Below are 25,000 nucleotides of genomic sequence, written 5' to 3' on the forward strand. Positions count from 1 at the left end.
AAAAACACTGGATCCTACATTTCCCACAATGCACCTCATGGTGACATTATAAGAGGTTTCAAGTTAACAGGGTGGCCATTTAAAAGTGCATCCCTGTTAAACCACCGTTATATCTGCACACACCAGACTCCATTCACTAAAACAGGGATTTTAGAGAACAGGACACAGGAGCTGCTGCTGCCTCCATCAGTCAGTGTGTCTGTGTTACTGGTTTACTGTGGTTTGATAAAGGGTTAGTTCATGTCCTAATTCATGAGTTAAAACACAAAATTCACAGCAAACAGAGCAGCAGCTCCTGTGTCCTGTTCTCTAAAATCCCTGTTTTAGTGAATGTAGTCTGGTGTGTGTGCTGTTTGTGGTTAAACCAAAAGGATCTTCCAGGTCTCTCTCTGTAGGGATCCTTTCCATGATGCTGTCACACACTTAGAATAACACTCTGAGCCTGTCAGTGGATCAAACAAGCTCTTTTAGTGGACCTACTTCGACAGATCTGGGCTCACCTTCTGCCAGGTAAAATGATGTTTTTGTCAATGGAGTCTGGTGGGTTTGAAGACTACTAGTCCTACTAGTCCTGTTCGCTATGAACCCAGAATAGGTAAAATTATGACCTAGGTTTAAAAACATCATACTTGAAAGCTGAAAACGTATGTTGTTGATGGAATGAACTGAAGTATTTTAACCTCTTAGACAACACAGATAAACCATTCAAGTGTTCATATATTCTGTCTTATTTGATCTGCTTACATCTCATTAACACTGATCTAGATTAGATCAGTTGATCCTTATTGGTGTAAGCCTACTGCTGGACGGACCAGACGTGACTGAACACTGAGCTTCCATCAACAGAACCTCATTCAGAAAACAGCTGATTTAAGTAATAACCTCAACGGGTCACGTGATAATAACTACAGGTCATGTGATGAACGGTCGCCGTGTTTCTGTAATGAGACGGAAAACAAAATGAGGCTCAGACTGTTTATTGTCCTTCTGTCCATCACCCCTGTAACCATGGTTACCAGCCATCCATTGATGCTGGGGAGCGGTCCATAATACTGCCAGTAAGACTTATTGATTATTAATTATTGACAACATGATGGATGATATTTTATTTTACATTCTTTACAAAAAGAACTTAAAACACAGAGACAGAGAGTGTGTGTGTGTGTGTGTGTGTGTGTGAGTGTGTGTGTTTGTTCAATCCTGTCTCCTTTAACACTGACCCTCATTGAGCTTTATTGAAATGCTGGCTGTAAGTGTGTTTATGGCAGTGTGTACATGTATTATATACATATATGTGTGTGTGAGAGTGTGTGAGTGTGTGTGAGAGTGTGTGTGTGCAGAACAGTCCACTATTCTAGTTGCCCAGAGGAGCAGGAGGACTGCAGTAAATGTTGGACTGCTCCTTTAAGTCCTTCACTTTGACCAATGAAGAGTGACGTGTGTGTGTGTGTGTGTGTGTGTGTGTGTGTGTGTGTGTGTGTGTGTGTGTGTGTGTGTGTGTGTGTGTGTGTTAGCGGTCCAGGACGTAGGTCTTGTAGAGGCGGTTCATCTGCTCGAGGAAGATGAAGGTGAGGACGGTGTGCGGGCCCAGGCGGGCGTAGTACGGCGTGAAGCCTTTCCACAGAGAGAAGAAGCCCTCAGAGCGGATCACTCTCATCAGCACCTCCTGACAGGAAACAGGAAGCAGACAACAGGAAGTTAGCAACACGTTTCCCCTGCAGAGCAGCGGAGCCACGGCCGCCAATAACCATCATTTCTACTGAAATCCAGAAAAACTGTATTTATAGAAAAAAAGACATTTTACAACAAATGTAAACAGGAAGTGACTCACCAAACCGTTTTTATACTCCGGCTTCCCGTCAATCATCCTCATGTTCTGGATCCTGACCACACAGGAAACAGGAAGTCAGCTGACCACATGGACAGGGTGTGTGTGTGTGTGTGTGTGTGTGTGTGTGTTTACCTGGTCTTGACGATGTCGACAGGCATCGATGCTGCCGTGGTAACCAGTCCGCTGATCATACTGGCACAGAAGTGACACAGGATGTCGTCCCCGAAGTAACCTGAACACACACACACACACACACACACACACACACACACATTAAAGATTGTTTTCAGTTTAGAACATGTTTGTGTTTGAATGTGTTTAATGTGCAGTGTGTGTGTGTGTGTGTGTGTGTGTGTGTGTGCAGTGTGTGTGTGTGTGTGTACTGTGTGTGTGTGCAGTGTGTGTGTGTGTGTGTGTAGTGTGTGTGTGTGTGTGTGTGTGTGTGCGCAGTGTGTGTGTGTGTGTGTGTGTGTGCAGTGTGTGTGTGTGTGTGTGTGTGCAGTGTGTGTGTGTGTGTGTGTGCGTGTGTGTGTGTGTGTGCAGTGTGTGTGTGTGTGTGCAGTGTGTGTGTGTGTGTGTGTGTGTGTGTGTGTGTGCAGTGTGTGTGTGTGTGTGTGTGTGTGTGTGCAGTGTGTGTGTGTGTGTGTGTGTGTGTGTGTGCAGTGTGTGTGTGTGTGTGTGTGTGCAGTGTGTGTGTGCAGTGTGTGTGTGTGTGTGTACTGTGTGTGTGTGCAGTGTGTGTGTGTGTACTGTGTGTGTGTGCAGTGTGTGTGTGTGCAGTGTGTGTGTGTGCAGTGTGCGTGTGTGTGTGTGTGCGTGTGTGCAGTGTGTGTGTGTGTGTGCGCAGTGTGTGTGTGTGTGTGCACTGTGTGTGTGTGTGTGTGTGTGCGCACTGTGTGTGTGTGTGTGTGTGCACTGTGTGTGTGTGTGTGTGTGTGTGTGCACTGTGTGTGTGTGTGTGCAGTGTGTGTGTGTGCAGTGTGTGTGTGTGTGTGTGTGTGTGTGTGTGTGTGTGTGTGTGTGTGTGTGTGTGTGTGTGCAGTGTACCTGAGTCCAGCAGTGCCTGCTTGGACTGGGAGTAGGAGGCCAACTGAGCTGCATTCACAACAACTGCTCGAGCCATAGTGGGAACACACCCCTACACACACACACACACACACACACACACACACACACACACACACACACAGTGAACACAATCAATAAAGTGATGACGTCGTGGTCGTGCAGATGATGTCATGAACCCGTCTCACCCTCCACAGCGTGGCGACCCCCTCCTCCTTGGTGATTCGAGCCAGAGCGTTGAAAACGTTGGAGTAGCCCCTCCTCTGGTCCACAGGCAGCCTGACAGACAGGTGGGGGGGGGGGGGGGGGCATAGTTAAAGGTGTTCAGTGGTGGAACGACCATGTGACCTGTTCACTGTGGTCATGTGATCTGATCATCCTTTAGTTTATAGGCTAAACTACTCCTGACTGAACGTGTGACATCCTGTCTGCCTGCCCATCTACCTGTCTGTCTACCTGTCTGTCTGTCTGCCTGCCTGTCTGTCTGTCTCACCGTCCGTCGGCCGTCATCCTGATCAGAGCGACCTCTGCTGGCGTCCCCACGAAGGCCCCGGTGGCTCCGGCCGTCATGCCGATCAGCGCCTGCAGGGGGAGCACAGGTTACTGCTGCAGCCTGAGCTCAGTCACTGTTCACACTGAGCAGGTGAGGCGGCACCTTGAGGAAGAAGTTCGGCGGCCGGCCGTCCTCTCCGGTCATCTTCTCAAACAGGATGGTGTAGATCCCCAGACGGGTCGTCGTGTAGGTCGCCTGGCGCAGCAACCCTGCCGACAGACTGAGAGAGGAGGAGCGTCAGGTGAGGAGCGTCAGGTGAAGGAGCTAAAGGTGAAGGAGGCGTCAGGTGAGGAGCTAAAGGTGAAGGAGGAGTCAGGTGAGGAGCTAAAGGTGAAGGAGGCGTCAGGTGAGGAGCTAAAGGTGAAGGAGGCGTCAGGTGAGGAGCTAAAGGTGAAGGAGGAGTCAGGTGAGGAGCTAAAGGTGAAGGAGGCGTCAGGTGAGGAGCTAAAGGTGAAGGAGGCGTCAGGTGAGGAGCGTCAGGTGAAGGAGGAGTCAGGTGAGGAGCGTCAGGTGAAGGAGGAGTCAGGTGAGGAGCGTCAGGTGAAGGAGGCGTCAGGTGAGGAGCTAAAGGTGAAGGAGGAGTCAGGTGAGGAGCGTCAGGTGAAGGAGGAGTCAGGTGAGGAGCGTCAGGTGAAGGAGGCGTCAGGTGAGGAGCTAAAGGTGAAGGAGGCGTCAGGTGAGGAGCTAAAGGTGAAGGAGGAGTCAGGTGAGGAGCTAAAGGTGAAGGAGGCGTCAGGTGAAGGAGGAGTCAGGTGAGGAGCTAAAGGTGAAGGAGGCGTCAGGTGAGGAGCTAAAGGTGAAGGAGGCGTCAGGTGAGGAGCTAAAGGTGAAGGAGGCGTCAGGTGAGGAGCTAAAGGTGAAGGAGGAGTCAGGTGAGGAGCTAAAGGTGAAGGAGGAGTCAGGTGAGGAGCTAAAGGTGAAGGAGGCGTCAGGTGAGGAGCGTCAGGTGAAGGAGGAGTCAGGTGAGGAGCTAAAGGTGAAGGAGGCGTCAGGTGAGGAGCTAAAGGTGAAGGAGGCGTCAGGTGAGGAGCTAAAGGTGAAGGAGGAGTCAGGTGAGGAGCTAAAGGTGAAGGAGGCGTCAGGTGAAGGAGGAGTCAGGTGAGGAGCGTCAGGTGAAGGAGCTAAAGGTGAAGGAGGCGTCAGGTGAGGAGCGTCAGGTGAAGGAGGAGTCAGGTGAGGAGCTAAAGGTGAAGGAGGCGTCAGGTGAAGGAGGAGTCAGGTGAGGAGCGTCAGGTGAAGGAGGAGTCAGGTGAGGAGCGTCAGGTGAAGGAGGCGTCAGGTGAGGAGCTAAAGGTGAAGGAGGAGTCAGGTGAGGAGCTAAAGGTGAAGGAGGCGTCAGGTGAGGAGCTAAAGGTGAAGGAGGCGTCAGGTGAGGAGCTAAAGGTGAAGGAGGCGTCAGGTGAGGAGCTAAAGGTGAAGGAGGAGTCAGGTGAGGAGCTAAAGGTGAAGGAGGCGTCAGGTGAAGGAGGAGTCAGGTGAGGAGCTAAAGGTGAAGGAGGCGTCAGGTGAGGAGCTAAAGGTGAAGGAGGCGTCAGGTGAGGAGCTAAAGGTGAAGGAGGAGTCAGGTGAGGAGCTAAAGGTGAAGGAGGCGTCAGGTGAGGAGCTAAAGGTGAAGGAGGAGTCAGGTGAGGAGCGTCAGGTGAAGGAGGAGTCAGGTGAGGAGCGTCAGGTGAAGGAGGAGTCAGGTGAGGAGCGTCAGGTGAAGGAGGAGTCAGGTGAGGAGCTAAAGGTGAAGGAGGAGTCAGGTGAGGAGCTAAAGGTGAAGGAGGCGTCAGGTGAGGAGCGTCAGGTGAAGGAGGAGTCAGGTGAGGAGCGTCAGGTGAAGGAGGAGTCAGGTGAGGAGCTAAAGGTGAAGGAGGCGTCAGGTGAGGAGCTAAAGGTGAAGGAGGAGTCAGGTGAGGAGCTAAAGGTGAAGGAGGCGTCAGGTGAAGGAGGAGTCAGGTGAGGAGCTAAAGGTGAAGGAGGAGTCAGGTGAGGAGCGTCAGGTGAAGGAGCTAAAGGTGAAGGAGGCGTCAGGTGAGGAGCGTCAGGTGAAGGAGGAGTCAGGTGAGGAGCTAAAGGTGAAGGAGGCGTCAGGTGAAGGAGGAGTCAGGTGAGGAGCGTCAGGTGAAGGAGGAGTCAGGTGAGGAGCGTCAGGTGAAGGAGGCGTCAGGTGAGGAGCGTCAGGTGAAGGAGGCGTCAGGTGAGGAGCTAAAGGTGAAGGAGGAGTCAGGTGAGGAGCTAAAGGTGAAGGAGGCGTCAGGTGAGGAGCTAAAGGTGAAGGAGGCGTCAGGTGAGGAGCTAAAGGTGAAGGAGGCGTCAGGTGAGGAGCTAAAGGTGAAGGAGGAGTCAGGTGAGGAGCTAAAGGTGAAGGAGGAGTCAGGTGAGGAGCTAAAGGTGAAGGAGGCGTCAGGTGAAGGAGGAGTCAGGTGAGGAGCTAAAGGTGAAGGAGGAGTCAGGTGAGGAGCTAAAGGTGAAGGAGGAGTCAGGTGAGGAGCGTCAGGTGAAGGAGGCGTCAGGTGAGGAGCGTCAGGTGAAGGAGGCGTCAGGTGAGGAGCGTCAGGTGAAGGAGGAGTCAGGTGAGGAGCTAAAGGTGAAGGAGGCGTCAGGTGAGGAGCTAAAGGTGAAGGAGGCGTCAGGTGAGGAGCTAAAGGTGAAGGAGGCGTCAGGTGAGGAGCTAAAGGTGAAGGAGGAGTCAGGTGAGGAGCTAAAGGTGAAGGAGGAGTCAGGTGAGGAGCTAAAGGTGAAGGAGGCGTCAGGTGAGGAGCTAAAGGTGAAGGAGGAGTCAGGTGAGGAGCTAAAGGTGAAGGAGGAGTCAGGTGAGGAGCTAAAGGTGAAGGAGGCGTCAGGTGAAGGAGGAGTCAGGTGAGGAGCTAAAGGTGAAGGAGGAGTCAGGTGAGGAGCTAAAGGTGAAGGAGGAGTCAGGTGAGGAGCGTCAGGTGAAGGAGGCGTCAGGTGAGGAGCGTCAGGTGAAGGAGGCGTCAGGTGAGGAGCTAAAGGTGAAGGAGGCGTCAGGTGAGGAGCTAAAGGTGAAGGAGGCGTCAGGTGAGGAGCTAAAGGTGAAGGAGGAGTCAGGTGAGGAGCTAAAGGTGAAGGAGGCGTCAGGTGAAGGAGGAGTCAGGTGAGGAGCTAAAGGTGAAGGAGGAGTCAGGTGAGGAGCTAAAGGTGAAGGAGGAGTCAGGTGAGGAGCTAAAGGTGAAGGAGGAGTCAGGTGAGGAGCTAAAGGTGAAGGAGGAGTCAGGTACCCGGTGTAGATGCCCCCGACCCCCTCGTTCCTCAGGATGGACACCAGAGCGTGGAAGCTGGTCTTGTACTCTCGAGCCTTCGTGCCCTGACCGCTCAGCTGCATCCGGTTCTTCACCAGGTCCAACGGCTGCACAAAAACTGTCGCCCCCATCCTGGAGAGACAGACAGGTACAGCGTGAGACAGTTATTCTGCCAAACACCATGGTGAGAGACAGACAGGTACAGTGACTTAGAAGTGAATCTGCATCATCAGAGTTTGATAAGAGGAGGGTCCTGTCTGATCCTGACCAATCAGAGGAGGGTCCTGTCTGATCCTGACCAATCAGAGGAGGGTCCTGTCTGATCCTGACCAATCAGAGGAGGGTCCTGTCTGATCCTGACCAATCAGAGGAGGGTCCTGACTGATCCTGACCAATCAGGTCCTGGTGATAACAGCCTGCTATCAGAGCTATCAGCCTGCCGGGCCCCAACCTGGAGGTCCAGGTCCACAAACCGCCCCCCTGGGCTCTCTGAACAACCAGGGCTTGTTAACGCCACCTGCCGACCAATCACGGCACAGTTCCTGCTGATGCGCTCAGAAGACGATCAGCTGTACTGAGCTCGTATCTGCTGACGGGAAGTCAGACAAACACTGTTTTTACTGTTTCCTTCAAGGGTGGGGTTAACACCGCTTCAAGTAAAGTCAGGGACCAGGACAGGAAACCACACGGGGCTTCAACTCTAACCTAAGTTAGCTAATGCTCGGCGGGGGGGGGGACACCAGGCTACAGTGTAGACTTAACACAGACGTATAAATCAGGCTTGAAGTGAGCACCTGGCCTGTTTGTCTGAAAGATGACCCCCCCCCTCGATGTTTTAATGACTCAGTGATCTCAGTACTGATCCGGACCAGGACCTGGTTCTGGTTCACAGCGGGGGTTCATTCTCTTTCATTTCAAACTTTTCCAGGACCTGCGGTCGTGTGTGTGTGTCAGTGTGACACCAGCAGCTGGGGGGGTCGTGACATTTAAAGGACACACACGCAGCTGCTGCTGAGACGTCTGTCCAGTCCTTTACACTCTGCTGCAATCATGACCCACAATGCACCAGGAGGAGCCGCTCTCAGCTGACTCGTCTACTTCCTGTGTGCTGCTCCTTCCTGGAGCACCCAGACCTGTCAGGTGGTCCGGATCAGGAGCTTCCTGTCCCCAGAGACCTGTCGGGTGGTCCGGATCAGGAGCTTCCTGTCCCCAGAGACCTGTCAGGTGGTCCGGATCAGGAGCTTCCTGTCCCCAGAGACCCCCAGAGACACCTCCACGTGCTGCTGAAGTCTGTCCGGCTGGTCTGAGGTCTGCTTCAGTAAACACAGGAGCCTCTGTGCTGCTGGATTAGCCGTTAGCCTTTTACATAATCACATGCAGTGTTAGCATGCTAACAGGCTCCCTGTCCTGTCCGCAGCTACACCGAGCATCAGTCAGCCTTTACACCGTCCAGAAGACCTCGTGACCCGGACTCTCGGGCTGAGGCCCCCGCTGTTAGCATGTTGTTAGCTTAGCTGCCAGAGGCTAACACTAGCCGTGCTGCTACCTGCTAGCACCGCTGACAGAAGCTGGGGGGGGGGGGGATATTCTTCATAACACCGGTGTGTTTCTCAGTCTGTGGTTGTCAGGGTTAACTAAGGTTAACTGTGGTTAACCTTAGTTAACCGTGGTCAGAGATGACCAGTTAGTTAGTTAGATGTCTTAATGTCGGGGAGACATAAAACCGATGGGGGCCAGACTTTGACACAACACCGGCCAAGCACTGATCATCTGACAGCAGAGAGGGAGCTAACAGCTAACAGCCTTTAGATAGTGTCACCACCCGTCTAACAACTAGTTACCAACAGGTGGATTTAACCAGGACAACCCAGTTAGCTCTTCTGTTAGCTCTTCTGTTAGCTTCCCCTGACCGCTGACATTAGCACATTAGCATGTGAGCTAGCCGCAGCGCCTACCCGGCCAAGCCCCCGAACAGGAACTTGATGGCCTTCGGAGAGGTCTTGGGCTTTGCCTCCGCCATGTTGTCCCTGGTCGGTCAGTTCCCGCTGCCTGCCTGGGTGCCTCTGAGCCGGACGATCCACCTGCTCTCTAACCGGGACAGCAGCTGCAGCAGCCGGGGCAAGGTGACTCTCTGGAAGGGGGCACGTCCGGAGTCACGAAGCCCAGCGGACCAATCAGGAGGCGAGGACGACGAGCCCGAAGATCGACGAAAAAGCACGATGGTTGTGCTGCCTTCAGGGTCAAACCCGGCTCGTTAATTCAATTCAATTCAATTTTATTTGTATAGCCCAATATCACAACAGTGTCTCACAGTGCTTTACAAAGTTCACTGAAATAAACAAGTGTAAGCTAACAAACAATCTAATAAAGAGTCCAGCAGTCGATGAGGCCAATGGATCAGTCCGGTGGATCAGTCCGAGGCATCACCTGCCCTTTATGACCCTCCTTCTTCGGGAAGGAAAAACTCAAAAAACCCAGTGGGAAAAGAGAAACCTCCAGGAGCACCACAGTGAAGGAGAGATCCAGCTCCCAAGGACGGACAGGCTGGAGCCTTGGACAGACGCACATCCATTGGCTGGTGGAGAACCACATCAGCGGGGCCAGGACCAGGATCCACAGGAACCAGGGAACCACATCAGCAGAACCAGGACCAGGATCCATAGGAACCAGGGAACCACATCAGCAGAACCAGGACCAGGATCCACAGGAACCAGAGAACCACATCAGCGGGACCAGGACCAGGATCCATAGGAACCAGAGAACCACATCAGCAGGGCCAGGACCAGGATCCACAGGATCCACAGGAACCTGAGAGAACTTCATTGTTCATTGTTAATCTGAGCTCCGTTCTGTAAATGTCAGATAGACAAGCCACACATGGAGTAAAACAGTTTAAAGAGATTTAATCCGAGCTTCTTATAGTTGTGTTCTAGTAATGTAATCACTTTATGAATTAAGTTTTTGAAGGTTGTTATGATTATTTTAACAACATAGATCAGTTTATTCAACAGCAAACAATACGCATGATACACTATACCACCTTTAGTGAGCTTTCTCAGGAAAACACTGCATTTGTTTTACTGTCATCTGAGTAGTGGTGATATTTCAGACATCCCCTGAACGCAACAGCAGTTAATGAAGTTAAAACTACAGGCAAAAAAAATTATAAAAAGATAAAAACAATGAAGTTATTTGTGCTTAAATGTATCAAACAGTAATTCATAATTGAATAAAACAAAGAGAAATAACTAAAAACAATGCTGAACTTTAAAGCTCGAGTCACAATAATGATAAGAAAGAAATAAAACATTTGGAAAATGCAAAAACAAATTATGAAATCAACGTTACAATATAATATAATATAGTATAGTATAGTATAATATAATATAGTATAATATAATATATAATATAGTATAATATAGTATAATATAATATAGTATAGTATAATATAATATAATATAATATAGTATAACATAACATAACATCATATAATATATTTCTTTCTTTCAAATGTTGATAAACATTTCAATGTAAACACAGGAAGAGACTGACGTGACAGGCATCCAATAGCATGCCGCGCTTGTATCTTCCTTTACAACCATTGGTTGAGAGCTCAGGAGTGGGCGGGACCTGTCAGCGCAACAGCTTGTTTGAGGAAGTGAACGAGGCCGGCGGTGAGTAGAGACTCAAAACTTCACCTCTGCCCGAATAAACTGCTGCCTGGTGTCGTTTAGCGACAGGTAACAGGTGTGTGGATGTTTTCAGCGTCTTCATGTTTCCGTTATTTGGCCGTTTTCCCCGGACCGGTCGGTGTGACGGAGCAGCTAGCGTTAGCTAAAGCTAAAGAGCAGAGTCAGTTAGCTTAGCAGCTTTTTATACCAACAGTTCACATTTCAGACCCATTTCACCTGTTTTACACTTCAGGCCGTGAACAGACAACTTTAAAAGTGAAGGTTACTGTTTAATCAGTGATCGATCAATATTCAGTCAGTGAATCCGGATTAACGACAGCTCAGATCATCCTCCTATTGGCTCTACTGTCTCATCAATCCAGTGACGTCACTGTATTTACGTCAGTCTGAGCCCCGCCCCCTAGTCAACCAGCCATCAATGAATGGATTACTCAGTAAAGCCAGTTATCGATCAGTTTTTCACCATGAATCCAGGATTTATCAGAAGTGTTGAGAACATCAGCTCCCGATCACTTCTTTATCGATCAGCTAATGATCGATGTGTCATCAGAGGGAAGCTGCTTCGTACAGGAAGCAAGAAAACAAGTCTTACGTGACTTTAAATATTTCTACGTTCTTCCTGCAGCAGGTGGCGATGCTGTGACATCACACCGCCGAGGCAGCCAATGACAGCGCTGGGATCATGGCAGCGCGCGGGGCGCCACGCAGGGCGGACCAATGAGGAGGAAGGACGGCCATGACAGACAGGGACGGGGCGGGACGGCCAGGGATGGGGGGGGACTGGGGGCAGGCGAGGGGCGAGACGGGCGGTGTGTCCCCGCTGCCTGTCTTCCTGTTCCCCTCTGAGCTGCTGTTCTACTCCGAGCAGAGGAGCTCCCACAGGAGAGTGTTAACCCTGTACAACCCCTACAGCCACAGCCTGAGCTTCAAGGGTCAGCACCTGTCTGTCTGTCTGTGTGTCTGTCTGTGTGTCTGTGTGTCTGTGTCTGTCTGTGTCTGTGTGTGTCTGTCTGTGTGTCTGTCTGTGTGTCTGTGTGTCTGTGTGTCTGTGTCTGTCTGTGTCTGTCTGTGTCTGTGTCTGTCTGTGTCTGTCTGTGTGTCTGTGTCTGTCTGTGTCTGTCTGAATGTCTGTGTCTGTCTGTGTCTGTGTGTCTGTCTGTGTGTCTGTCTGTGTGTCTGTGTCTGTGTCTGTCTGTGTCTGTGTGTCTGTCTGTCTGTCTGTGTCTGTCTGTGTGTGTCTGTCTGTGTGTCTCTGTGTCTGTGTGTGTGTGTGTCTGTCTGAATGTCTGTGTCTGTCTGTGTCTGTGTGTGTGTCTGTCTGTGTCTGTGTGTGTGTCTGTCTGTGTCTGTGTGTGTGTCTGTCTGTCTGTGTGTCTGTCTGTGTGTCTGTGTGTGTGTCTGTGTGTGTCTGTCTGTGTGTCTGTCTGTGTCTGTCTGTGTCTGTGTGTGTGTCTGTCTGAATGTCTGTGTCTGTGTGTCTGTCTGTGTGTCTGTGTGTGTCTGTTTGTCTGTCTGTCTGCCTGCCTGTCTAACAGCTCTCTCCCTCAGTCCTGTCTACAGCTCCGTCTCTCTACTCAGTGATGGAGGCTGGAGGCTCCGTCAGGTCTCGATCGTGTGTCGACCTGTGAGTTCAGAAACACTTCAAGTTAGTCTGTTATAGAATGTGGAGCATTAGTTAGTGCTGGTTAGTGTTAGTTAGTGCTGGTTTGTGCTGGTTTGTGCTGGTTAGTGTTAGTTAGTGCTGGTTAGTGTTAGTGCTGGTTAGTATTAGTTAGTGCTGGTTAGTGTTAGTTAGTGCTGGTTAGTGTTGGTTAGTGTTAGTTAGTGCTGGTTAGTATTGGTTAGTGTTGGTTAGTGCTGGTTAGTGTTGGTTAGTATTGATTAGAATTAGTTAGTGCTGGTTAGTATTAGTTAGTGTTGGTTAGTGTAAGTTAGTGCTGGTTAGTATTGATTAGAATTAGTTAGTGCTGGTTAGTGCTGGTTAGTGTTAGTTAGTGTTGGTTAGTGTTAGTATTGGTTAGTAAAGTCGTAGGATTTCCCCTTTAACTATAACCAAACTGTGACATCACTTCCTCTTCCTGTCAGGGTGGTGCGTCACCTGGATGTCTCCCCCCATAACTGGGGCCGCAGGGACCGTTTCCGTGTGGAGGTGAGAGGAGGCGGCCAGGTGGGAGGACGGGAGATCTGGGCCGAGCTGAGAGGACGGGAGGAGGGGGGAGGAGGAGGAGGGGAGGAAGAGGAGGAGAGGAGGAGGAAACGAGGAAGGGAGGAGAGGAGGCCAGGAGGCCAGCAGAGGGCGCTCCCCCCTCAGTCCCCCCTGCAGCTGCCTACCTGCACAGGTGAGGTCAGGAAGTGAGGAGGCAGGAAGGGGAGAGCAAAACAGGTCTGGAGGGGCAGGGGCACAGCAATGCACTCTGGGAGTTGTAGTTGATTTTGTTCCAAATGACCTTAAGTGTGTGTGTGTGTGTGTGTGTGCGTGCGTGTAGCTGTGCGCAGTGTGTCTCAGTGGGTGGTGTGTGTGGCCGTGGCAGTGCTGTGTGTCGCTGTCTTGATGCTCCCCCTCCACACCGACAGCGGCTCTGTGGTTCCACACTGCCTCCACGTCTCAACCAATCAGAAGCTGGTGTGCGCCTACACACTGGGTAACACACACACACACACACACACACACACACGCACACGCACGCACGCACGCACGCACGCACGCAGAGTGTGAAGTGTGAGGACTCACCTGTGTGTCTGTCTCTCAGGTCTTCTCACCATGGTGTTTCTACGGTAACCGGTGTCGTCATGTCGTCCCCTCCTGACTCACGACTGTTTTCCAGCACCACGGCAACCACGGACCCTCCTTTATTTAAAAGTAGAAACACAGACAGAGCGGACGGAGAACCCGCAGAGGGAGGAACCCAAAGAGGGAGGAACCCAAAGAGGGAGGAACCCGCAGAGGGAGGAACCCAAAGAGGGAGGAACCCAAAGAGGGAGGAACCCGCAGAGGGAGGAACCCGCAGAGTCCATTTGTTTCTGGATTCTTTGTTTTGCTTCTTTCTTGTGAAAAACACAACTGGTGCAGCTTTTCAGACCAGGATGAATCCTCCAGGTGAGTCAGTGTGAGGAGGAGGAGGAGGAAGAGGAAGGAGGAGGAAGAGGAGGAGGAAGAGGAGGAGGAAGGAGGAGGGAGAGGAGGAGGGCTTGAGAACAGTGAACTGGTGTTTTAATGTCTCTGAATGAATCATCCTGTCAATCAAACGTCTGAATCTGTCTGTTAAAGGAAAAGTTCAACATTTAGTGAAAAAAAGTGTCACATGTTAAGGCAGCTGCTGGTTAGCTTAGCATACAGACAGGAAACAGCCAGCTTAGTTTAGCTTAGCATAAAGACAGGAATCAGCCACCTTAGCATAAAGACAGGAAACAGCCAGCTTAGTTTACCTTAGCATAAAGACAGGAAACAGCCAGTTTAGCTTAGCTTAGCATAAAGACAGGAAACAGCCAGCTTAGCTTAGCTTAGCATAAAGACAGGAAACAGCCAGCTTAGTTTACCTTAGCATAAAGACAGGAAACAGCCAGTTTAGCTTAGTTTAGCATAAAGACAGGAAACAGCCAGCTTAGCTTACCTTAGCATAAAGACAGGAAACAACCATCTTATCTTAGCATAAAGACAGGAAACAGCCAGTTTAGCTTACCTTAGCATAAAGACAGGAAACAGCCAGTTTAGCTTAGCATAAAGACAGGAAACAGCCAGCTTAGCTTAGCATAAAGACAGGAAACAGCCATCTTAGTTTACTTTAGCATAAAGACAGGAAACAGCCAGCTTAGCTTAGCTTAGCATAAAGACAGGAAACAGCCAGCTTAGTTTAGCTTAGCATACAGACAGGAAACAGCTAGCTTAGTTTACCTTAGCATAAAGACAGGAAACAGCTAGCTTAGTTTACCTTAGCATAAAGACAGGAAACAGCTAGCTTAGTTTACCTTAGCATAAAGACAGGAATCAGCCAGCTTATCTTAGTTTAGCATAAAGACAGGAAACAGCTAGCTTAGCATAAAGACAGGAATCAGCCAGCTTAGTTTACCTTAGCATAAAGACAGGAAACAGCCAGCTTAGCATAAAGACAGGAAACAGCTAGCTTAGCTTAGCTTAGCATAAAGACAGGAAACAGCTAGCTTAGCATAAAGACAGGAATCAGCCAGCTTAGTTTACCTTAGCATAAAGACAGGAAACAGCCAGCTTAGCATAAAGACAGGAAACAGCTAGCTTAGCTTAGCATAAAGACAGGAATCAGCTAGCTTAGCATAAAGACAGGAAACAGCTAGCTTAGCATAAAGACAGGAAACAGCCAGCTTAGTTTAACCAATCAGAAGTCTTTAAGCCCCCCCTTCTGTTCCAGGTAGTTAACAGAGGAAACACCAGATTAGTGGAGAACAAAGTTTATTTATGAAGCTCAAACATCATAAATCCCGAGCGGCCTCGGGGGCCTTCAGTCCGTTCAGGGGGACCGTCCCGTCCTGGGAGCCTCGATTCAGAGGAGACATGAGAACATACAGCAGCGAAGACGAGGCCGTCAGAGACGTCCACTGGAAGACTGATGCCAACAAACAGCCACAGCCTCAGTTTATCGAGGTCGAATAAAAACAAAACTAGGATTAAAAAACAAAACCTTTATTGTTCATTTCTGTGTCAAAGTTAAAATTGGTGTGGATCCAGACTGAGAACAGAGCAGCAGACAGACAGCAGAGCAGCAGACAGACAGCAGAGCAGCAGACAGCAGAGCAGCAGACAGACAGCAGACAGCTCAGCTGGCAGTGTGACTGCGTGTGTGGTTCGTCAGGGCGCTGCTGGAACTAAAGGTTTTCCCACAGAGGTTACACCAGTACGGTTTCTCTCCCGTGTGGACGCGCCGGTGGACTTTCAGAGCGCTGCCTCGAGAAAAGGTTTTCCCACAGAGGTCACACCAGTACGGTTTCTCTCCGGTGTGAATGCGCCGGTGGCGGTTCAGCGTAGTTCGCCTGGTGAACGCCATCCCACACTGCTCGCAGCTGTGCAGCTTCTTCCGCTCGTGAATGTTCTGATGGATCTTTAGGTAGGTTATCACAGTGAACGCCTTCCCGCACTGGTCACAGCTGTACGGTTTCTCTCCAGTGTGCGTGCGCTGGTGGACTTTGAGGTGATTCTTGTGTAGAAATTCAGCCCCACACTGATCGCAGGAATGTGGTTTCTCTCCAGTGTGGATGCGTTGATGGACTTTTAAGATACCTGCTCTGGCAAACGCTTTCCCACACTGCTCACAAACGTAGGGTTTCTCCTCGGCGTGGACGCTCTGGTGCGTTTGCAGGTGAGTCTTGCGTCGAAAAGATTTGCCACATTTGTCACAGACGTGTGGTTTCTCTCCAGCGTGAACTCTCTGGTGAGTCAGCAGGTCTGATGGCGTCTTGAACACTTTGTCGCAGCACTGACAGGGGTGACTGGTGACCCCTCCGCCGCGCCGTTTCTATAGCAACAGACAGAGAAAAGCAGGTGTGAGACGGGTGGGACATGGGGGGGGGGGGGGGGGGGACCAGCAGCAGTGATAACTAAGTGACCCGTTTCCTGGTCAAACTTTCTATCTGCAGCAGTCACACCTTCCTGCTGCTTCTGCTTCTTCTTCGTTGGTTTTTGGGCACATACGGCGCACACACGTGTTTTCCCAAAGTCTTTTCTTTTCTCAACACGACTCAGGACGTCGTCATTTACAATCAGACCGCTTTAAAAACACGTTCTCACTCCGAGCACATATTTTAAAGTTTAAAACTATAAACTCACATTAAAGTCTTAAACTACATCCTGTGACAGAACAGCTGCTTGGTACTAAAGCATTCTGGGATACATCACCACCTGATGCATGCTGGGTAAAATGGCGGAGCAACAACACTGACGCTGAGTGATGACGTTTCACAGGATCCCAACACAGACCGAACAGACCCCCTTTGTTTCTGAGCGCGCTCCCGACAGGGGGTGGGGGGGCACGTGGCCTGGTCTGGAGAAAAAGCTCGGAGCCTCGAGCCTCTTCTTCGTGGGTGTGATGTGCTGATGAAGAGGTGAACACTGACCTGGGAGCCGGGGGGGTCACAGGAGCCTGCTGGCCTCGTGTGCTCCGTGTCCTGGTCCTGGTCCTGGTCTTGGTCCTCCATCGTCCCGCAGGTCTCCGCTGTGTCTGCTGGACTGAGATCACACGGCCCGATCTCGTGGTACTTCCGCTTCCGCTCCTCTTGTACCTGAGATCTTGATTGATTGATTGATCGGTCGATTGATTGACTGTCCACTGTGACGCAGAGAGTCCTTTTCCTTCATGACTGTCCTCCTGTAAACACACACACACACACACACACAGGTCGGACAGTACTGAGTGACTCTCTTAAATCTGCTGATATTTGAATGGAGTCTGGTGCGTTGTGAGGGGACACATTAGCTCCGTGTGTCGTGTTCTCAGTCTCAGTGGTTCCACTTTGTCTCTTGTAGCAGGGGGACTTTAATCAATGATGCACAAGAGGTGCATGAACGCGTTGACTGCACACAACCACCGCCATTAAAATCCGAGAAGAAGAACAGGCGGAAGTAACGTCACTTCCGGCATTTGACTCCAGTGAGGCAGCCGGGACCTGTAAGCAGACAGCGATGCTTTCTGCTAACGCCCTCCGGTCCTTGTCACGGTCCTGTGTCGTTTCCCGGCTGTTCGGTAACAGTCACAGAACTGTCGCCGCTCGCGGCGCTCCGGCCTCCGCGCTCTGCCTCCTGGGGGGGGGCGGGAGACAGCAGCTCGAAGCCGCAAGGTCGTGCCTCCACCCGGACAGCCAGGTAAGCTAGCTACGGCTAATGCTAAAGCTACGGCTAGCTCCCCCAGCAGAGACACCGGGACATGGTGCAGCCAGCTAATGTGTCTTAGCTCGGTTAGCTTCCTCAGCTAAACTGTTAGCATTAGCCGCTAAGGGCTAGCTGAACACCCACGAGCTCACTGAGGCCAGAAAACAGAGAAGTCAACACAAGCTAACGTTTATTTAGCCAAGAGAGGGGGGGGGGAGACAGGTGAACAGGTGTGTTGTTGTAGTGATGTCTTCTGGACATGAGGACAGGTAGTGTGGGGTCAGCTGGTTCTTTACCCACAGACAGACAGACAGGTGACAGACAGACAGACAGACAGGTGACAGACAGACAGACGCTGACTGTCTCTCTCTCCTGGTCCTCTCAGCAGCTGCTGCCCCTCCAGCCCAGCGTCCATTGTTCCTCCTCAGGTGAAGGCCGGGACAGGAGGCTCGTCTACAGCGGCACCTGGGGGAGCTACATCCGCTGTGAGTCACCGTGTGCTGCTCCTCGCACCACCTGGGGGGGGGCTTGTGTCCTCAGTAGACGCTGTTATCTCAGTGGGGGGGGGGTTCAGTCTGTAAGCATCCTGTCAGGGTTCGTTCTGCAGTAATGACTCCGCTAGCTGTACGTTAACCTGCCAAAGGAACCAACATCCTGTCTCAGCAACAGCCTGTTAGAGACACATTAAAGCAGCAGAAGAAGAAACGCGGCCTGTTTGATCCTGTTAGCAGGAACTCTGAGGAGGACAAAGTAAAACTGGGCTGCAGATGAGTTTGGGGTGATGTTGGTGTGAGGAGCTGTGTGTTCAGTAGTTTGATAACCTTTAGTAACCTGTGGTAACCCGTGGTAACCTGTGGTAACCCGTGGTAACCTTTAATAACCTGTGGTAACCCGTGGTAACCTGTGGTAACCCGTGGTAACCCGTGGTAACCTGTGGTAACCCGTGGTAACCTTTAATAACCTGTGGTAACCCGTGCTCTCTGCTCTGTCGTCAGGGCTGAAGGTGTTCTCCTACAGCAGCAGTGCTCTCACCCTCGGCATCGTCCCCCAGATCGCCCTGGGCACCGGGGCGGGCGTGGACTTCACCCTGCAGGCTCTGGTGTGCGGGGCGGTGGGGCTGTGCGCCGTCCTCACGCCCGTCTTCTTCCACCTCATCACCAAGGGCTACGTGCTCCGCCTGTACCACAGCCGGCACAGCGACACCTACGCCGCCGTCACCGTGTCCGTGTTCCTCACCGAGAAGACGACGGAGTTCCACCAGAGCGACGTCCGGGTGTCCCCCGTCTCTAAGATCTTCACCACCCTCCAGGCCAGAGGCACCGGGCTGCTGCTGTTCCCCGACGGCTTCCAGGTCCACGACTACAACCACCTGATGGGCTACGACAAGCCCTTCAGCTTCCCCCCCGACGACCCGGAGGGAACCAGGGAGAGCTGAAGGACTGACGGACTGGAGGACTGGCGGACTGAAGGACTGGCGGACTGAAGGACTGACGGACTGAAGGACTGACGGACTGAAGGACTGACGGACTGGCGGACTGACGGACTGAAGGACTGGCGGACTGACGGACTGAAGGACTGGCGGACTGAAGGACTGACGGACTGAAGGACTGAAGGACTGGCGGACTGAAGGACTGAAGGACTGAAGGACTGGCGGACTGAAGGACTGACGGACTGAAGGACTGACGGACTGACGGACTGAAGGACTGACGGACTGGCGGACTGAAGGACTGGCGGACTGACGGACTGAAGGACTGAAGGACTGACGGACTGAAGGACTGACGGACTGACGGACTGACGGACTGAAGGACTGACGGACTGAAGGACTGACGGACTGGCGGACTGAAGGACTGGCGGACTGACGGACTGAAGGACTGGCGGACTGAAGGACTGACGGACTGAAGGACTGACGGACTGACGGACTGACGGACTGAAGGACTGACGGACTGAAGGACTGGCGGACTGAAGGACTGGCGGACTGACGGACTGAAGGACTGGCGGACTGAAGGACTGACGGACTGAAGGACTGGCGGACTGAAGGACTGGCGGACTGGCGGACTGACGGCCTGACGGACTGAAGGACTGAAGGACTGACGGACTGAAGGACTGGAGGACTGACGGACTGGAGGACTGACGGACTGACGGACTGAAGGACTGACGGACTGACGGACTGGAGGACTGACGGACTGAAGGACTGAAGGACTGGAGGACTGAAGGACTGAAGGACTGGCGGACTGAAGGACTGAAGGACTGGCGGACTGAAGGACTGACGGACTGAAGGACTGACGGACTGAAGGACTGAAGGACTGGCGGACTGAAGGACTGAAGGACTGACGGACTGAAGGACTGACGGACTGGCGGACTGACGGACTGAAGGACTGAAGGACTGGCGGACTGAAGGACTGACGGACTGAAGGACTGACGGACTGAAGGACTGAAGGACTGGCGGACTGAAGGACTGGCGGACTGACGGACTGGCGGACTGACGGACTGAAGGACTGGCGGACTGAAGGACTGACGGACTGAAGGACTGGCGGACTGAAGGACTGGCGGACTGAAGGACTGACGGACTGAAGGACTGGCGGACTGAAGGACTGACGGACTGAAGGACTGGCGGACTGAAGGACTGGCGGACTGACGGCCTGACGGACTGAAGGACTGAAGGACTGACGGACTGAAGGACTGGAGGACTGACGGACTGGAGGACTGACGGACTGACGGACTGAAGGACTGACGGACTGACGGACTGGAGGACTGACGGACTGAAGGACTGAAGGACTGAAGGACTGAAGGACTGACGGACTGACGGACTGGAGGACTGACGGACTGAAGGACTGACGGACTGACGGACTGGAGGACTGACGGACTGAAGGACTGAAGGACTGACGGACTGACGGCCGCTCGCTCTCATCGGCGGGACTGTTTGCTGTTAATAAAGTGTGACCTCATCACCCGCTGCCCTCTGATTGGCCCGTTTGTCACTTAGAGTGGCTGCTCAGCGTGTCGGTGCTTCCTGGGTCACTTCAGCTTCATTAGAGGCCACGTTTCCACCAGCATGACTCGACTCGGCACAGTTTGGTTTGGTTTGGTTTCCACCAGGTGACCAGGGACCTTTTACGGACAAATGTTCTTTAAATGTTCTTTAAATGTTCTTTTCCTCGTTTGAAGATGTTCAATAATAAAATGTTACAAACATTCATGAAAACGTCTTCATGGCTGAAATCAAACCTGCAGAACAGAAGAGTCAGCAAGGACCTCCTCACCCTCCTCACCTCCTCACCCCCCTCACCCTCCTCACCTCCTCACCCTCCTCACCCTCCTCCTCTCCTCACCCTCCTCACCGCCTCACCCTCCTCCTCTCCTCACCCTCCTCACCCGCCTCACCCTCCTCACCCTCCTCCTCTCCTCACCCTCCTCACCTCCTCTCCCTCTTCACCTCCTCACCCTCCTCACCCCACTCTCCCTCCTCACCTCCTCACCCCCCTCACCCTCCTCACCCTCCTCAGCCCGCTCTCCCTCCTCACCCTCCTCACCCCGCTCTCCCTCCTCACCCCCCTCTCCCTCCTCACCTCCTCACCCCGCTCTCCCTCCTCACCCCCCTCTCCCTCCTCACCTCCTCACCTCCTCTCCCTCTTCACCTCCTCACCCTCCTCACCCCACTCTCCCTCCTCACCTCCTCACCCTCCTCAGCCCGCTCTCCCTCCTCACCCTCCTCACCCCGCTCTCCCTCCTCACCCCCCTCTCCCTCCTCACCTCCTCACCCTCCTCACCCCCCTCACCCTCCTCACCCCCTCACCCTCCTCCTCTCCTCACCCTCCTCTCCCTCCTCACCCCCCTCTCCCTCCTCACCTCCTCACCCCGCTCTCCCTCCTCTCCCTCCTCACCCCCCTCTCCCTCCTCACCTCCTCTCCCTCCTCACCCCCCTCTCCCTCCTCACCTCCTCTCCCTCTTCACCTCCTCACCCTCCTCACCCCACTCTCCCTCCTCACCTCCTCACCCTCCTCAGCCCGCTCTCCCTCCTCACCCTCCTCACCCCGCTCTCCCTCCTCACCCCCCTCTCCCTCCTCACCTCCTCTCCCTCCTCACCCCCCTCTCCCTCCTCACCTCCTCACCCCGCTCTCCCTCCTCTCCCTCCTCACCTCCTCTCCCCCCTCACCCTCCTCAGCCCGCTCTCCCTCCTCTCCCTCCTCACCCCCCTCTCCCTCCTCTAACACCCAGTCAGCCCTTCAGTGTTTGTCAGGGTCGTCCTGATGAAACATGAACTGGTCTGGCTTCACGTCCCACAGGGACCACAGTAGATCACAGTAGATCACAGTAGATCACAGGTGAACAGGTACGGGCAGGTAGGGACGGGGGAGGGCAGAGCTGCAGTCTGTCTCCATCACATTTATTTGTTGACTAGTTTCTCTGTCTCTCTCTCTCTGTCTGTTTGCTGTCTGTCTGCCTGCCTGTCTGTCTGTCTCCAGCTCCATTCAAATATGATAAATTCAAACTGTTGCATTTTATTATTATTATAATTATTATTATACTTATATTATTAGTATTATTATATTATTAGTATTATAATTATTATAACTATTATTATTATTATTATTATAAAATAAAAAATCCCCTTTGTCTCTTTTCTCCCACAATGCACCGCACTGTTATTGTTTAACGGTCTGTCCAACATGGCGGCTTCTGGCTGCGTCTTCCACAGAAGCCTGACCCGGTCCAGACCCGGTCCGAACAAGGTCTGATCCGCATGATTATCATTATCAGCACCACCCTGAAGAGATTTTTACTCTTGGGGGGGGGGGGGGGGGGGGGGGGCTTTTCTGTCCCCGTCCCCCCTTTGTTCTCGTTCCCGTTTCAGCGCCAGCCAGACTCCATTCAAATATCTACCAATTTAACGTCGCTTCGCTCATGTGCTAGAACTCCCATCCGACTGAAAAGCACTCGAAGTGTTTTCTGAATTAAACGATTTTAGGATGTGGATGTGCCGAATTTTCCCGTTTCCAGTTACAAACCCTCGCACATGTGTTGTCGAAGCGTTTCTGTTTGCAGCTAATTCCGACCAAGTTACATTACTGGAATGTGAACGGAGTTTGGTGTAAGTACGCGTGAGCGGGTCAGCTGCCTGTCAGAGCTCATCTTCCTCACTGCTGCAGCTGATTAGTTCAGGAACTGTTGTTGGAAACTCAGAAACTCTGGTGTGCTCCTGTCTTCCTGCAGGCGGCCCCGTCCTGTCCTGTGGTCTGCAGGGAGTCTCTGTTTGTGGTGGACCTGCAGCGCTACAGCAGAGACCAGGGAGCCCCCGTCTACTTCCCCCAGGCTGTGCTCCACGGTAAGACCAAGACTGTACTGGTCTGTGCTGGTCTGACTGGTCTGTGGTGGTCTGTGGTGGTCTGTGCTGGTCTGTGGTGGTCTGTGGTGGTCTGACTGGTCTGTGCTGGTCTTCACTGGTCTGTGCTGGTCTTCACTGGTCTGTGCTGGTCTTCACTGGTCTGTGCTGGTCTGTGCTGGTCTTCACTGGTCTGTGCTGGTCTTCACTGGTCCCGTGTCTCCAGGTGATGACCTGTATGACGTCACACTGACAGACGGGGACTGCAGGCTTCGTGTGACTCTGGATCCTGGTCTGAACCGGCTGGTGGAGAGACACGTTCTGCGACCCGGATCGGTGCTGCATAACGTCACCCTTACCCCCGCCATGGTTGCCCAGCTCCCAGAATGCCTCGGGGCCTGTGGTGAGACAGACAGGTAGGTGAGGACAGGTAGACAGGTAGCTGACGTCATGAGTGGGGTGTAACGCCGGTGCTCCTGCAGCTACAGGCTGCTGAGCGTGGAGGTCGCAGACGGTCCGGGGGCCGATGTGGGCTGGGACTCTCTGCCCTGGTTTGGATCTTTGGGATCGTCAGAACCTGCAGGTAAGAGTCCCGGTCTGATCAGAACCACACAGAACCATCAGGACTCTGCAGGATCACTAACTGGGTGCTGGATCCCACAGGTCCTCTGGTGCCACTCAGAGCCAATAGGAGCGTCTTCCTCCCCCTGTGGAACAATGTGGACCCCTGTGGGGAGGAGTGGAAGGAGGCTCCACCCACCGAGGAGGAGGATGAAGAGGAGGAGGATGAAGAGGAGGAGGGTAGAGACACTGTAGATCTTCACACTGGAATAATGATTAGATTTAATATAAATGTTTAAAGAAATGATTGTGAGGGAGTCACAGTTATTACACAGTTATTATAGTTATTACACAGTTATTATAGTTAATACACAGTTATTATAGTTACTACACAGTTATTATAGTTAATACACAGTTATTATAGTTACTACACAGTTATTACAGTTATTATAGTTATTACACAGTTATTACAGTTATTATAGTAATACAGTTATTATAGTTATTATAGTTAATACACAGTTATTATAGTTATTACACAGTTATTATAGTTACTACACAGTTATTATAGTTACTACACAGTTATTATAGTTATTATAGTTATTACACAGTTATTACAGTTATTATAGTTAAGACACAGTTATTATAGTTACTACACAGTTATTATAGTTAATACACAGTTATTATAGTTAATACACAGTTATTACAGTTATTATAGTTATTACACAGTTATTACAGTTATTACAGTAATACAGTTATTATAGTTACTACACAGTTATTATAGTTATTACACAGTTATTATAGTTACTACACAGTTATTACAGTTATTATAGTTAATACACAGTTATTACAGTTATTATAGTTAATACACAGTTATTATAGTTATTATATTTAATACACAGTTATTATAGTTACTACACAGTTATTATAGTTACTACACAGTTATTATAGTTATTATAGTTATTACACAGTTATTACAGTTATTATAGTTACTGCACAGTTATTATAGTTACTACACAGTTATTATAGTTAATACACAGTTATTATAGTTACTACACAGTTATTACAGTTATTATAGTTATTACACAGTTATTACAGTTATTACAGTAATACAGTTATTATAGTTACTACACAGTTATTATAGTTATTACACAGTTATTATAGTTACTACACAGTTATTACAGTTATTATAGTTAATACACAGTTATTATAGTTATTATATTTAATACACAGTTATTATAGTTAATGCACAGTTATTATAGTTACTACACAGTTATTATAGTTACTACACAGTTATTATAGTTATTACACAGTTATTATAGTTATTATAGTTATTACACAGTTATTATAGTTATTATATTTAATACACTGTTATTATAGTTAATGCACAGTTCTGTAGGGATCCTTTCCATGATGCTGTCACACACTTAGAATAACACTCTGAGCCTGTCAGTGGATCAAACAAGCTCTTTTAGTGGACCTACTGTGATCCGGTGCAGTCAGGACTACACCAGGATGTGGAGGTTGGAAACTGTAAGATAAGTTTGTGTTTACAGAGCGACGTCCGGCTGTGATGGTGTCAGAGCTGCGTGACTCCTTCCTGTCTGGTCGTCGGGGCGTTGCCAGGGGCGCTGTTCAGCATCAGCTGATCGTGCGCATCATCAACAAGTCGCACCTGATGTATTATGGGAGAACGGACCGGAACTGTGACTGCCCATATAAGGTTTGACATGAGTACAGAAGAGGAACCACGGTAGAACCCTGAGGAACACCAAGCTGTGCACTGACTCTCTCTCTGTCCAGGCGGTGGTGGAGGTGTGCGACCGGACAGGAAGTGTGTGTGTGGTGCTGTGGAACAGTGTGTGTGTCCACTGGTATCGCTGCCTGAAGCCTGGTGACATCAT

General features: G+C 51.1%; 4 protein-coding genes and 1 pseudogene across 5 annotated transcripts in view; 3 read left to right on the forward strand and 2 right to left on the reverse strand.

The window, feature by feature from the left end:
* Positions 1 to 961: 961 nt before the first annotated feature.
* On the reverse strand, positions 962 to 8,841 carry slc25a11 (solute carrier family 25 member 11). The gene is made up of 9 exons (XM_070854966.1): positions 8,650 to 8,841; positions 6,674 to 6,826; positions 3,552 to 3,669; positions 3,390 to 3,478; positions 3,085 to 3,175; positions 2,879 to 2,969; positions 1,964 to 2,063; positions 1,832 to 1,883; positions 962 to 1,666 (listed from the first exon to the last, which is right to left on the reverse strand). The coding sequence occupies exons 1-9, from the start codon at positions 8,712 to 8,714 to the stop codon at positions 1,511 to 1,513; spliced, it is 915 nt and encodes a 304-aa protein (XP_070711067.1). The 5' UTR covers positions 8,715 to 8,841; the 3' UTR covers positions 962 to 1,510.
* A 1,478-nt stretch (positions 8,842 to 10,319) lies between these two features.
* LOC139223309 (motile sperm domain-containing protein 1-like) lies at positions 10,320 to 15,043 on the forward strand (annotated as a pseudogene).
* A 16-nt stretch (positions 15,044 to 15,059) lies between these two features.
* On the reverse strand, positions 15,060 to 16,863 carry LOC139223307 (zinc finger protein 391-like). Its single transcript, XM_070855287.1, has 2 exons — positions 16,468 to 16,863; positions 15,060 to 15,869 (listed from the first exon to the last, which is right to left on the reverse strand). The coding sequence occupies exons 1-2, from the start codon at positions 16,546 to 16,548 to the stop codon at positions 15,174 to 15,176; spliced, it is 777 nt and encodes a 258-aa protein (XP_070711388.1). The 5' UTR covers positions 16,549 to 16,863; the 3' UTR covers positions 15,060 to 15,173.
* Positions 16,864 to 17,001: 138 nt separating this feature from the next.
* On the forward strand, positions 17,002 to 20,413 carry tmem70 (transmembrane protein 70). Of its 2 annotated transcripts, none has more exons than XM_070855289.1 (3): positions 17,002 to 17,212; positions 17,604 to 17,703; positions 18,214 to 20,413. In XM_070855289.1, the coding sequence occupies exons 1-3, from the start codon at positions 17,033 to 17,035 to the stop codon at positions 18,651 to 18,653; spliced, it is 720 nt and encodes a 239-aa protein (XP_070711390.1). In that variant the 5' UTR covers positions 17,002 to 17,032; the 3' UTR covers positions 18,654 to 20,413. The 2 variants fall into 2 exon arrangements, with proteins under 2 accessions (XP_070711390.1, XP_070711391.1); XM_070855290.1 differs by having other exon boundaries at positions 17,607 to 17,703.
* Positions 20,414 to 21,848: 1,435 nt separating this feature from the next.
* LOC139223319 (RPA-related protein RADX) overlaps positions 21,849 to 25,000 on the forward strand; it is an 11,831-nt gene continuing 8,679 nt past the window's right edge. Inside the window, 8 exon segments of the mRNA XM_070855305.1 lie at positions 21,849 to 21,869; positions 21,871 to 21,948; positions 22,430 to 22,541; positions 22,765 to 22,954; positions 23,021 to 23,133; positions 23,202 to 23,339; positions 24,653 to 24,819; positions 24,900 to 25,000. The exon segment at positions 24,900 to 25,000 is cut by the window's right edge and continues 56 nt beyond it. Coding sequence (XP_070711406.1) covers positions 21,849 to 21,869; positions 21,871 to 21,948; positions 22,430 to 22,541; positions 22,765 to 22,954; positions 23,021 to 23,133; positions 23,202 to 23,339; positions 24,653 to 24,819; positions 24,900 to 25,000 — 920 coding nt within the window.

This window comes from Pempheris klunzingeri, chromosome 23 (assembly GCF_042242105.1).
Source record: "Pempheris klunzingeri isolate RE-2024b chromosome 23, fPemKlu1.hap1, whole genome shotgun sequence".
NCBI classification, from domain to species: Eukaryota; Metazoa; Chordata; class Actinopteri; order Acropomatiformes; family Pempheridae; genus Pempheris; species Pempheris klunzingeri.

Coding starts and splice junctions, on each gene's coding strand:
- slc25a11 (XM_070854966.1), bottom strand. CDS start 8,714: ATGGCGGAGGCAAAGCCCAAGACCTCTCCGAAGGCCATCAAGTTCCTG. Junction 2,970..3,084: donor GGGTCGCCACGCTGTGGAGG/GTGAGACGGGTT, acceptor GTGTGTGTGTAG/GGGTGTGTTCCCACTATGGC. Junction 1,884..1,963: donor GTCGACATCGTCAAGACCAG/GTAAACACACAC, acceptor CTGTGTGGTCAG/GATCCAGAACATGAGGATGA.
- tmem70 (XM_070855289.1), top strand. CDS start 17,033: ATGCTTTCTGCTAACGCCCTCCGGTCCTTGTCACGGTCCTGTGTCGTT. Junction 17,213..17,603: donor GCCTCCACCCGGACAGCCAG/GTAAGCTAGCTA, acceptor TGGTCCTCTCAG/CAGCTGCTGCCCCTCCAGCC. Junction 17,704..18,213: donor CTGGGGGAGCTACATCCGCT/GTGAGTCACCGT, acceptor CTCTGTCGTCAG/GGCTGAAGGTGTTCTCCTAC.
- LOC139223307 (XM_070855287.1), bottom strand. CDS start 16,548: ATGGAGGACCAAGACCAGGACCAGGACCAGGACACGGAGCACACGAGG. Junction 15,870..16,467: donor GTGACCCCCCCGGCTCCCAG/GTCAGTGTTCAC, acceptor CTGTTGCTATAG/AAACGGCGCGGCGGAGGGGT.